The sequence below is a fragment of the Strongylocentrotus purpuratus genome, unplaced genomic scaffold (genome assembly GCF_000002235.5).
Source record: "Strongylocentrotus purpuratus isolate Spur 01 unplaced genomic scaffold, Spur_5.0 spur5_scaffold_2, whole genome shotgun sequence".
NCBI classification, from domain to species: domain Eukaryota; kingdom Metazoa; phylum Echinodermata; class Echinoidea; order Camarodonta; family Strongylocentrotidae; genus Strongylocentrotus; species Strongylocentrotus purpuratus.
The window spans coordinates 33644897-33657534 of record NW_022145605.1 but is presented as its reverse complement, the minus strand read 5'-3'; the positions used below and the strand labels follow the sequence as shown (position 1 = coordinate 33657534).

General features: G+C 38.4%; 1 protein-coding gene across 1 annotated transcript; it reads right to left on the bottom strand.

The window, feature by feature from the left end:
• Positions 1-211: 211 nt before the first annotated feature.
• Positions 212-12082, bottom strand: LOC586391 (serine racemase). Its single transcript, XM_003725895.3, has 7 exons — positions 11948-12082; positions 8563-8751; positions 7362-7595; positions 6717-6836; positions 6102-6176; positions 1644-1856; positions 212-902 (listed from the first exon to the last, which is right to left on the bottom strand). Exons 2-7 carry the CDS (start codon positions 8722-8724, stop codon positions 726-728), a joined length of 981 nt encoding a protein of 326 aa, XP_003725943.2. The 5' UTR covers positions 8725-8751; positions 11948-12082; the 3' UTR covers positions 212-725.
• Between the last annotated feature and the right edge of the window lie 556 nt (positions 12083-12638).

Below are 12638 nucleotides of genomic sequence, written 5' to 3'. Positions count from 1 at the left end.
GGTGTGTTTTGAGATGTTTCTTAAATACTTTCATTGACATACTACAGTGTAATTCACAAGGTAACCTATTCCATGTAACCGGACCACTGTAGTGAAAACTTCGCTCACCTATCTTCGATTTTAGTCTAGGCACATGGAGAGCCGTTGTGTCTGTAGTTGAGCGAAGATTATATGAGAAGTGACGAGAAGATTGTAACAAGGAAGACAAATATTCAGGTGCAACATTATGTGTACATTTGTAAACAAACAGTGCGGTTTTGTATATTATTCTTTTTTCGACCGGTAGCCAATGAAGTTGTCTAAGTGGGGTGATGCATGATCCTGTCTCCTAGCTCGAAGAACAACACGAGCAGCATGGTAGGAGGTTCTTTGTGCCCAAAGTCCTCTTTGCTGTACCTCTTAGACCCTGCACTCTTCTTCTTCTTCTTTTTAATTCTGTTTAAGTCTCCTTTAAATTGACTTAAGATTCTTGCAAACTCCTTCATTGTGATCCAAATTTCATAACGCTTCTCTTATGTTGCCTTCATTCCACAAAGGATTCTTGAGACAACCTCACCATGGAAATAAACAGCTGCCCTCATTTTCAGGACTTTCCTTGATCATAAAATCATGTTCCATTCTTCCCTGCATGAGAATTAAACATGTTTCCAATGTTAATTCTGATTAATTCCACTATCATTTTCCTGAATTTCTCTCAGCCCACGAGGCATTGTAGTTCTCATAAGTCATAACCAATGTTTAACCGAGTCTATGTCCACATTGCCACCGCATAGGATTACAGCAACATTCTTTAAATCCTGAGACTTGAGAGAGAACTTTTGACTGAGAGCTGCAGCGATGCCCACCCCAGCAGACGGCTCGATGAAGAGCTTCATCAGCTGCCATATATGACGAGTTGCATCCTGAATAAAAGGTAGAATGGAAAAGAGAAAAGTGCAATATATTTTGAAAATATTTGGAAATACTTTTCAGGCTTAACTGCAGGATACCACACAACGTTTTATTCAATTCAATTCAATTCAATAAGGGTTTATTCAAAATGACGTTCTTGCAGCCGAAGCTGAATTGCATGGTCATTTACAAGGTAAAATGCATCACAATGATTAACAAATACAGCGTTATACATGTTGTAAACATCACATAAAGGACATATAAAAGAATAGTATCATACAATGTATTAGGATAAGGGTCAGGGCACTTTCAGGACTTTGGGGTCAGGGTTATAGGGTCAGGGCCGTTTGTTGGAGTATTCTGCATTTATTTCATATTCTTATGTTCAATTATAACTAAATCATGACTACCGGTACTACATTTCTATGCTACGACATTATATTAAATCATACACAGTGTAATGTGATATTATAAAAATTTGAAAAAAATACTATTGGCACACGTAGAGTTGCTGTCAAAATGACACATTTATGTCCAATAGTCAACATTGGGTACAAGTAGGAATTTGAAGGTTTCTATCCATTTGTGCACTCTATTACAAGCCATGGACAGAATATATAAAAGAAATGTTGGATCACTATGTTTTTATACACAAGTTTACACCCTTACAAATATTGTACCATATTCAGAAAGTACGAGTCTATCCCCTGTGCTACATGAATCCTGAACATCAAAACACAATCAGGACCCACCTTAATCTCATTTTCTGTGACTGTGATGACATCATCAACATGCTTCTCAATGATTGGCCAAGTGGACTCTCCGATGGAAACTCTCAAACCATCAGCTACCGTATGCACAGGACCCGGCGGTAGAGGGATGAGTTTCTTTGCTTGGAATGATTGGAAACAGTCATCTGCATTTTCTGGTTCAGCTGCATAGACTTTGATTGCTGGATTCTTGCTCTGTCAATAATAAAGATAATAATGATAATACAGTCAAACCTGTCTATAGCGACGGCCACCCAAGGGAAACACAAAAAGTGGTCTTTGTAGACAGGTGGTCTTTGTAGACAGGTTCCTTTAGTACATGTTTCAATGAGAAACCATTTTCAAGGGAAAAACAAAATGTGGTCTCTGTAGACAGGTGGTCTTTGTAGACAGGTGGTCACTGAAGCAGGTTTGACTGTAATAATTTATTTATATAAAGCATTATCAATATTGGCCAATTGCACTTTGCAATTTAACAGAAGAGGTGATTTTGGAGACTTTTTTTTAAGGTAATAATAATAATAATAATAATAATGAACATTTGTATAGCGCCTTTTCTACAAGTAGATACAAAGCGCTTAATTAACATATACAATGAACAATTAACAAAATAGAAAGATGCTTAACAACAGACATGTATGTAACAATATAGGAATGAACAAAATAAAGGGTAAGACAGGTAATAGAAGAGCAAGAACAAGTGCTGGTAAGCGGGCATTAGTTAAACAAGTGTGTTTTGAGGTGTTTTTTGAAAGTCATTAGAGAATCAGCAGTTTGTACAAAATTGGGGAGATTGTTCCATGATTTTGGAGCAGTGGCTATGAATGCCCGCTTACCAGCATTGGTTCGACACCTTGGGGTATCTAAAACTGTACGAGTGTTGGATCTTAGGTTGTAACTGGAGTGCCTAACATGAACGAGATCAGTAAGATATGAGGGAGAGAGATAGTGTAACGACTTAAAGACAAGGGTGGAGGTCTTGAAGAGCACTCGCTGTTGAATAGGAAGCCAATGCAGAGAGTTCAACAAGGGCGTGGTGTGTGTGCTCTTTGGTTGTTTGAAGATGAGGCGTGCAGACTGGTTCTGGAGAAGCTGAAGACGGTGAATGTTCTTTGCTGTTGTGCCACTCAACAAACTGTTACAGTAATCAAGACGAGATAAAACTAAGGCACGGACTGCAGCATGAGTGGTACTTTCGTCAAGATATTTTCTAATCCTGCATAAGTTCCGGATATGATATTTGACAGTCCTGACTACATTTGAGACGTGAACATCTGGCAGCATGAGGTTGTCAAAGACGACGCCAAGAATACGCAGCTTCTTTGACGGTTTAATCACAGTCCCATCATGAAGAGTTAGAGTGAAGTTCTGGAGCAATCGTTGATGGACTTTCGAAGCAAAGACTACTAACTCAGTTTTGTCTTGATTAAGTTTCAATTTGTTGGATGTCATCCACCTGTAGACATCTCTCATTGCATCCCGTAGTCTGCATGCAGCATGATCAACAGAGTCCTGGCTAGAAGGGTCGCATTGTATATACACCTGTATATCGTCGGCGTATACATGATAGCCTATGCCATGACTGTAAAGGATATCAGATACAGGTTTCGAGTAGAGCGTAAAGAGCAGCGGGCCCATCACCGATCCTTGCGGGACACCGAACTCCAACCTGGTGTCTAGTGATTTCACTCCTCTGATTCGCACATGTGATAGTCGGTTGCTCAGGTATGATCTAAACCAGTGCAGTGCTGTGCCAGAGACACCATATTCATCCCGAAGCCTTGTCAGCAAGATCGTGTGGTCAAGAGTGTCAAATGCAGATGACATATCTAGCGACAGTAGAATGACGCATTTCCGATCATCCAGAGCACATAGGATATCATTCTGAAGACTCACCAATGCAGTCTCAGTACTGTGATTTTTCCTATATGCAGACTGTTTAGGATCACCAAGGCTGTTGTCTTCCAAGTAGTTGGCTAACTGTGATGAGACGACTCTTTCCATAAGCTTGGCTACAAACCTTATGTTCGAAATGGGCCTGTAGTTTTTCATTCTTTCTTTGTCAAGTCCTGGCTTCTTCAAGACTGGTGTCACAGATGCAACACCTAGAGATGATGGAAAATCGCCTGATGCCAACGATGCGTTGATGATATGCGTCAGCTTTGGCAGCAAAACAGGAAGGTGACGCTTCAGGAGCCACGTTGGAAGAGGATCCAAAGGACATGTCTTGTTGGGTGAGCGTTTGATCAGCCTCTGAACCTCCTCTGATGTGACCAACTGGAACTCCACGAATGAAGGGGCTGAGATTGCCATACCATTTGGATTGTCCAATTCGTCAACGTTTAAGTCATCTATACATCTCCGCAAGTCTCTGATCTTCTCACTGAAGAATGTGCAGAATGTAGAGGCAAGCTCAACTGATGAATCAGCATCTGGGAGAAATCGTTTACTCTTATTCAGAAGATGCTTCAGTTCTCTATACATGTCCTTTGGAGTACTTTCAGAAAACAGGTCATTGTAGTAGAACCGTTTAGCCCTTGACAGAGCTTCAGCTGCAGCAGCTTTAGCTTCACAGTAGGCCGATCGATCGCTATCGGGATTGACTTTAAGGGATTTACGCCATTTCCGCTCCTGTCTTCTGCGTTCACGTCTTGCAGCATCAACTTCTTCGTTGTACCACTTTGGCCTGTGACGAACTTGCGTGGTGCGGAGACATACAGGCGCATGGATATCCAGGACACGCTCCATGTCTCTGTCAAGATTGAGCACGCAACTGTTTACATCCTCCGCCAAGGGTTGAATGTCAAGGAAACTGGCAAGATCATCGGCAAACAACGTGTGATCAATGTTGCTGAATTTGCGATATTCCTGTGGCCGTTCATCTGTAGATGGTCTTTCACCACGGATCATGCAGCTCACGGCTACATGGTCGGACATGAGGCTCGGATCTGTACGTATGGAACAGAGAAGATTCTCATCTTCCCTCGCAATCACTACATCCAATGTATGGCCGTGTCGATGAGTTGGCTTTGATATGTACTGCTTGAGTCCTGCGGATTTCAGCGTATCTACAACGCGTGCGACATCAGGTCTCTCGGGACAGTCATAATGGACATTCAAATCACCTAAAAGCAGTAGCTTCCCAGGAGTCTGATTCATGTCATCGATGAAGCTGTCAAATTCTTCGAGGAACGTAGATGTTTTCAGACCATTCGTGCTGGATGGTGGTGGACGGTACACAGCAACATAGTTCACCGAACGAGCTTTGTCTGTAATAATGCAGTGCTCAAATGTTGTAAAATGAAAGGTATCGAGAGGCTGCTGGTTGAGAAGGAATCTGGGCAGGTTATTCCAAAGTTTGGATGAAGTAGTTGTGCTCTGTAGTGTGGGTATCATCTTGGGTGATGAATGGTTCGGCATGATGCCTTGGGAGGAGCGGAGGGAGTGATATGACTGCCTGATAGAGTTCAGATAGGTAGGGAAGAGTAAAACCGTGGATGCATTTGAAGGTGAGAAGGAGTGTTTTGTAGTGAATCCGGGACCAAATGGTTCAGTTGACGATCGAAGAATGGGTTTGACGTGACTGAACTTGGATGAACCTGTACCAAGTTTGGCGACAGCATTTTGTTACACATAAAATATTCAACAAGAACTACACTGGTTCTGAATCAATGACATGTCCTTTTCTACATGCTATCATGCGATAGAGGCAAAGATGGGCACATCTCAAAAGTGAAGAACATAATATATATAGTCATTGCGACCTAGACTTCCCAAATACAGGGACACCTTGCAAACAGATGACCTTTAATTTGAACTGGATGAAAACAGGGCCTTTATACTGGTATTGGGCTTCAATATTCTGACGTATTATTTTTCATGGTGTGTCTGATACACACCCAGGTAAACACCATTACCTTGTGTGTTCCACAAATCGTTCATGTAACATATGTTTCAAGTGTCTAGTTACTTTTTTTTTTTTTTTATAGATACCATCATCTGAGCAGCAGTGAACCCATTTGATTAGCCTATTTGGGCTCTCACTGCAGGGACTGCTGCAGGCCCTGTTTCATAAAACTTGTTATCAATAACAAGTCACCATATCTGTTATAAGCTACTGAAATCGTGGCATTCGATTGGCTGATGGCAAATTTGCCATAGAAATTTAGCATTTGTTATTGATAATAAGTTTTATGAAACAGGGCCCTCGTCTGACCAGCTGATACCTGAACTGGCTATTGTTTGTAATTGCACAATACATGTACATACAAAAAAAAAAAAAATAATAATAATATCAAATTGAGAATAAATGTAGAAGTATGTTTTTTAGATGTTTTTGAAGAGATCAAGGGACGTATTACTGATCAAAACTGTCTGATGTTTCTACTTTCTTTCTAAAAAAACATAATAAAACTTATTTTTCCATGATGATCGACATACCTTCAAGGCAGTTGCAATACCAGAAATCATTCCTCCTCCTCCCACTGGTACAATGACAGCATCCAGATCTGGTATCTGAGAACAACAAGAAATCCATTTTAGAAAACATAAATCAAGTATTCATAAACACTGTATGTAAGACCTTGTATGTAAACATGTACCAGGTATATGATAAACTAAATCTGAGCTCTTTCCAAATCTGAAGCTTACAAAATGTGTGTATATTTCATTTATTTCATTCTCCTGCCATCAAAAAATATTTTTAAAAATTGGCTTTTAATTGAATATTTAATTGGGGGGGGGGGAGGGGTACTCACATATTAAGACATAGAGGGGTGTGCCGCTCTAATAGGTCACTTTTTCACAAAATATTCCTAAAAATGGGTCTGTTTTTTGTTTAAATTTTAAAAAAAATTTGGGGGTGACTGCATGGCAAACTTTGTGAAAAATGGTCTTTACTTCAAGAAAGGATCCCCCAAAATGACCCATAAAAATGGGTAGGGGTTTTGAGGCTTGAGCTGCACACCCCCGTCCAAACCAAATCTGAGTACCCCGCCCCCCCCCCCCCCTGGACTCAATCCAGCCTTGGATTGAAGTGAGATATGTTCGACTGACCTGATCAAGTAGCTCTAGACCGATGGTACCTTGCCCTGCTATGACGTCATATGTCTGTGATGGTGAAAAGAAATGAGCACCTGTTCTCCTCTGGACTTCCTCACCTGTTGTTCTTCTCGACTAAAACAACAATAACAACAAAAACCAGACATAAATGTCCACCTGAAACCTTACTTTCCAGGCAAAGTTAATTTAAGAGTCCTTTCTGAATGACAATGCATCGATCGAGCCTAGATTGTGAAGACAGACCCACAACCTAAAGCAGCAACAGAATCTTGATGGGGGGGGGGGGAGGCAAAAGAGGGCAAATAAGATCTCTTGTTATTCTATTCGAGAAAAAAACTTGAAAAAGAGAATTTAACCAAAACTTGCATTAGGAGGGAGAGCAAAATAAAAATAAATTCTTCTGAAGAGAAAAAAAATGCATGGAAATTTGTACGGATATATGGAGGTCCCTGTAAAATTAATCTCCCCCCAAGCCAATAAGAGAACAATCAATATCTGTTATGATAGATTTCTTCACACCACATCAGTCAATTACTGCATTGGAAAAAGGAGGGGATGTCCCTGTCACCACGTACCCCCCCCCCCCCACCCCCTCATCTGTCACTGATCATAATTAGACTACAGCATTATAAGATATACCTCTTCTGTAGGTTTACATGTGATGACTTCAGCTCCATACCCCTTCACAGCATTGACCTTACACTTTGGAGCGGTCTCCGGCATCACCACATACGCCCCCAGGTCCCTGAGCTGGGCAGCATAGGCCAAAGCTTGACCAAAGTTTCCTGAGCTATGAGTAACTACTTTTGGCTTCTCGTGTCCCTCAGGTAAGCCCTCGACAAGCTTGGTTACTGCGTTCAAAGCACCACGAATCTGAAGTAAAACATTTTAAACAAATAAGAGAATTTTTCAATTTTTCAACGACTATAAGCGGCACTTTATTCATCAATTTGCATGTCTTTTGAAGCAGGACTGCACTACTTGTACATGTAGCTACTTGTGCCCTCTATACAGCCAACAATGCCTAAGCGGTACCCGTTGATCCCCTAAAGTCCCCTTTTTCTTACGTTAATTGAAAGCTGATTTGATGAGATAACCACCTGCCAGTGACCATGCAGGGAGGTCTAGTCCATCCAAGCCAAACTAGTGCAGATTTGCACCCAAGAACCAAAGATTGTTTGTTTTTATTTTTGTTCCTCGAGAGATTACCTTATGACCTGTGTTTGCTTGTCAGAAAAAAAGAGAAGGAATTTTGTGCCCCCATTCTTACAAAATCCTGGAACCACCAAGGAATGGGGTTATGGCTACGTTGGTATATTGCTATCACAGGTAAAATCATTTTACAACAAAGGATTATCATAAACCAAGTTGGAATGGATATAAAAGGATAATCATGCATAACTTATTACTAAAAGCAGTGACATCACCCCCACCTCCCTACGTACCCCTCCCCGGGATTATTGTACATATTATTACTTCCATCCTTCTCCTGAACCGCTTTGAATTCTTTCTGATCTCTACTAGGCCGTGCTGCATGAAAACTGTGTAGATATGATGTCTGACCCAGAAGCTAGACTGAACTTTCCATCGACCGATTTGCAACTGAATTTCCTCATTCCTCTAAGCTTAACACATGAATCACATGGTTATACCAAGAGGTAATAAATATGCGGGATCAGGCGTTATGGAAATTCCATAAAGTGGTGTGCAGGAAGATGAGACACCTTGCACAAATGTATTTCCCAAAGATTTCCTTTAGTTTTCCTGACATTTTTCTAATATTTTGTCTGTTTGTATACTTTATTAAACAACTGAACAACTTTTAAAGCAATATACTTGCCTTAAAAGAACCGGTCTTCTGGAGTAGCTCACATTTGAAAAAGAGATTTCTTCCTGGAGCCATGTTGTTGAGCATTCCACAGGTCATTACCGGTGTCACATGAATATGACCTTTGACCCTCTGTGCTGCTTCCTCAATCGCATTCAGGTTAACATTTTCCATTGTCTTTAAAATTTAAATATCTCTTTTCTGAAAAAAACATAGAAAACGAAAAGAGAATGTCATTGCACTGTATTGGCACACTTGAACAGAAGGTGAAGTTAATATTTTTGGTTCTTTTTTTGTTGTATGTACTAATACTGCTGCTACAACTAGATTTGTGCCATATCTGATCAGTCTTCATTACTATTAGAGGAAAATAACACTGCTTGAAAAAACAGGCCTTCTACTTCCAGGTTTATTTCGAAAATAACACAAATAATAACAGGCACTACAATTACAATAATTACCTGGGCCGTTTACATACCTACAAATTAGGTACACTATACCACAAAATACTGCACATTTCTTTTTACAGACTTGTAAAATTAGATCTGTTTTGGTCAACTTGTGTTTTCTCTTCATGAAAAAGACCTAATTAATTATTGGTCTAAAAATAATAGATACACATATTCAACTAACAGAGGAAAAAATAAAGCCTGTAATTTGTAAGCAAAGTTAATTGCCACTTGAAGCCTCAGTGCATATGAGAACCCCCTGTATATAGGCCTGTATACAGTAGTTATACTTTGGTTAATTATAACATTGACAAAATGTCAAGCAGGTATGAATCATCTCCCTGAACTATATGAAACAAAAGTAGAGAAGAAGTAGAAGAAGTAGAAGAAGAAGAAGAAAGAAAGAAAGAAAAGATATGAAGGTCTCATACAACTATATTGATCTCCACCATCTGTATTTGTTAATAAGTATGGATTAATAAAGCACTTATAATATACAAATAATGAATGGTTATGAGTTCAATAGTGCGAATATGTTCATGAGTTGAAAGATTAACATTCTATTCAACGAGGCGTCAGCCGAGTACGAATTAACGTTAATCTTTCAACGAATGAAAATATTTGCACTATTAAACGAATGAAAAACATTCATTATTTGTTTTATACAACATCGAAGAAGACCTAATAGAACGTTAATCAACAAATTATGCTTTACTCCTTATAAAGATAAATTACAGTTCGAGTCAAGCCTTCTCAATTACATGCAGATTGCCTTTGCGTCAGATACACGCAGGGATAAGCGCGCGCACATGCAGCAGAGAGATACGCAGTCTGCATATAACCAAAAATGCACGGCGCATATAACCAAAAATGCACGACCGTGCAATATACCATCTATTGAATATCATGTGACCAACAATCGTCCAATCAAATGACAAGGATCCACGTAGGTGTTGTATAATATGGAATATACAAACATGTACATGCAAATATTATTATTACCCTGGTCATCGAATTCATTCACGCACAATTGGTACTCCTAGTCCTACCATATATGGCCACTGTGAGGGAAAATGGCAAATTTTATCACAAAGCCAAAGGCTTTCATTATACTACCTTCGTAATCCCATTTTCTCCTGGGCAAGGAGTGGCAAATGTGATAGCGCTAATGTACTCCAGCACCAGCCTCGCTTTATTCCATCATACGCAAGTTATGAGTAAACCTTTGACTTAATTTTTGTATCTGTTATTCTTGTATATATATTGTATATTCTTTTATATATAAATGACATATGCAACTCCTCTCATTCCTTAAAATTTGTACAATTTGCTGATGACACTTCTTTGTTCTTAAGCCATAATAACTTATACTCACTGATAGACCAGTTTAATGAACACATGAAGAATGTATCTCTGTGGTTAAAGGTAAATAAACTATCGCTTAATTTAGACAAAACCAAATGTATTCTTTTTAGAACAGCTCAGTGCAACAAAAAAGAATTGAAAAATCAAGTTCCACCATATATTGATCAAACAATTATTGAAAAAGTCTCAAATATTCAATTTTTAGGTATTCTCATAGATGAAACATTGTCTTGGAAATCCCATATTGCCATGATCTCTACAAAGATTAGTAAAACTACAGGATTATTGTCAAAGCTGAAGTATTATTTACCAGGAAATGTATTGTTTATGATTTATAATTCACTCATTCTCTCTTATTTGTCATATGGTAACATCGTGTGGGCAAATACAAGTCATTCTAAGTTGAAACCCTTATTTTTTACTTCAGAAGCGTTGTCTACGATATTGTACAAACTTTCATTATTTGGCCCATTCTAAACCTTTATTTAGAAAGTTAAATACCCTCAATATTTATAGCCTAAATAAATATCAAAATGCTGTGTTTGTATTCAAATGTATTAAAGGTAATGCACCATCATCTTTTGCCACTATGTTCCAAACTAACTCTAAAATTCATAAATATAATACTCGAAATAGTTAAGTTACACATTTGGAATATTGATAAACAGTACATGCAACAATCGGTAAGGTATACAGGGCCCATAGTATGGAATTCTCTTCCATCCTCTCTCACTCAATATGTTTACTTAAACTCATTCAAGAAAAATCTTAAAATATATCTATTATCCCTATAATTTGTTTTAGTTTAACACCTATATTAAAATAAAATATAATTTGTAAATTACTATAAGAGAGAAAGAAGGGGGAGGGGGGAGGTGCATGGTGGGGGGGGGGTGGGAGGGAGGGAGGGGGGGGGTAGAACAAATACATGCGCAATACTCATTATTATGTTATTATATCTGTGTAATTATTTTATTCATTTGGACGCCTGAATCAACAAGCTAACATAAGCTTCCTACAGGTGCTCCCTTTTCCTTTTACTCATTTTCACAGTTTGTTTAAATTAATTTAATGTAATGCTCATGATTTGTATATTTTAAACTGTCTGTACTTTATCACATGTATATATTTGTATATTTTTTAACGGAAATAAAGTCTTTTGAATTGAATTGAATTGAATTGAATTGTATATTAATTGTTGTATGTTGTAAGCTTCACAAATAAAAATCAATCAACCAATCAATTTCCTGTTTAATCTTATAATCTTAAATTTCTCACAACAAATAATATAATGCAAAATTATGAACACCTAAATGAAGTTACTAGGCCATGAAACACCTCCCTGGTACAATTACCACGACTCAAATGCATGTACAGTCATTGATGTTGACTAGACCTATGACACAATGAACAGATTTTTTTTTTTTCAATAAACTAATGACCAAGAATATATATATATATATACCCCTACACCAATTTGAGCAAATGGGGCAATGTAAAGAAATTGTGCTCTGATGTTACCGCTGAATAATAGCGAATAACATTAACATTCCATGTGTGAATAAATTTAAAACATATAATACCTGTAAATTTCAGACGAATTTAGAGGGCTCTGATTTCCTGAGGCTGAAATTTCATAATTTCAACTTTCAAGTGGATATCTCGCAACTGCTCTGCCGAGACAGACCTCCTTGCTATGACAAACGAATCCTGGTATTGTGGGCGTTTCCGGTCGAGTAACCACGCCCACAATACGGCCACGCTCCTTGAATATACAGTTGATTTCATAGATTTTTTTTTTTTTTTTGGGGGGGGGGGACGCAGTTTCCGCGTCTACGACAAAAGATACTTCGTAGGAAATATAATTTAGGCCCCGGTCCCGGCTACGTCTTATTTTTTCGTACCATGGCGAGCCCATTCCAGTATGAACTCATTTTCATACATAACAAGCTCCATAAGCTTACAAAGAGGTTACAAGCAAGTAGACTTTTTTAGATTATTTATTGCTTTGCCTCACTTTTTATAAAGGCAAAAAACTAAACTGAGAATCGAACCTTCAACTCAATTCAACTCCAAAGCTTGTCGATAACTTAGTCTTGCCCAAACCTTAAACTAATTATTGTAAATGAACATTCTTTTATCGCGGATTTAAATTGTATAATGAATTTAATACCGATTAACTTACGTAGACTGAACACACTCAATCTATTTCGGCATTGCCTAAATGAATGGATACTAGATTTTGATGTATAAACTTTTGGTGTGAATGGGGAG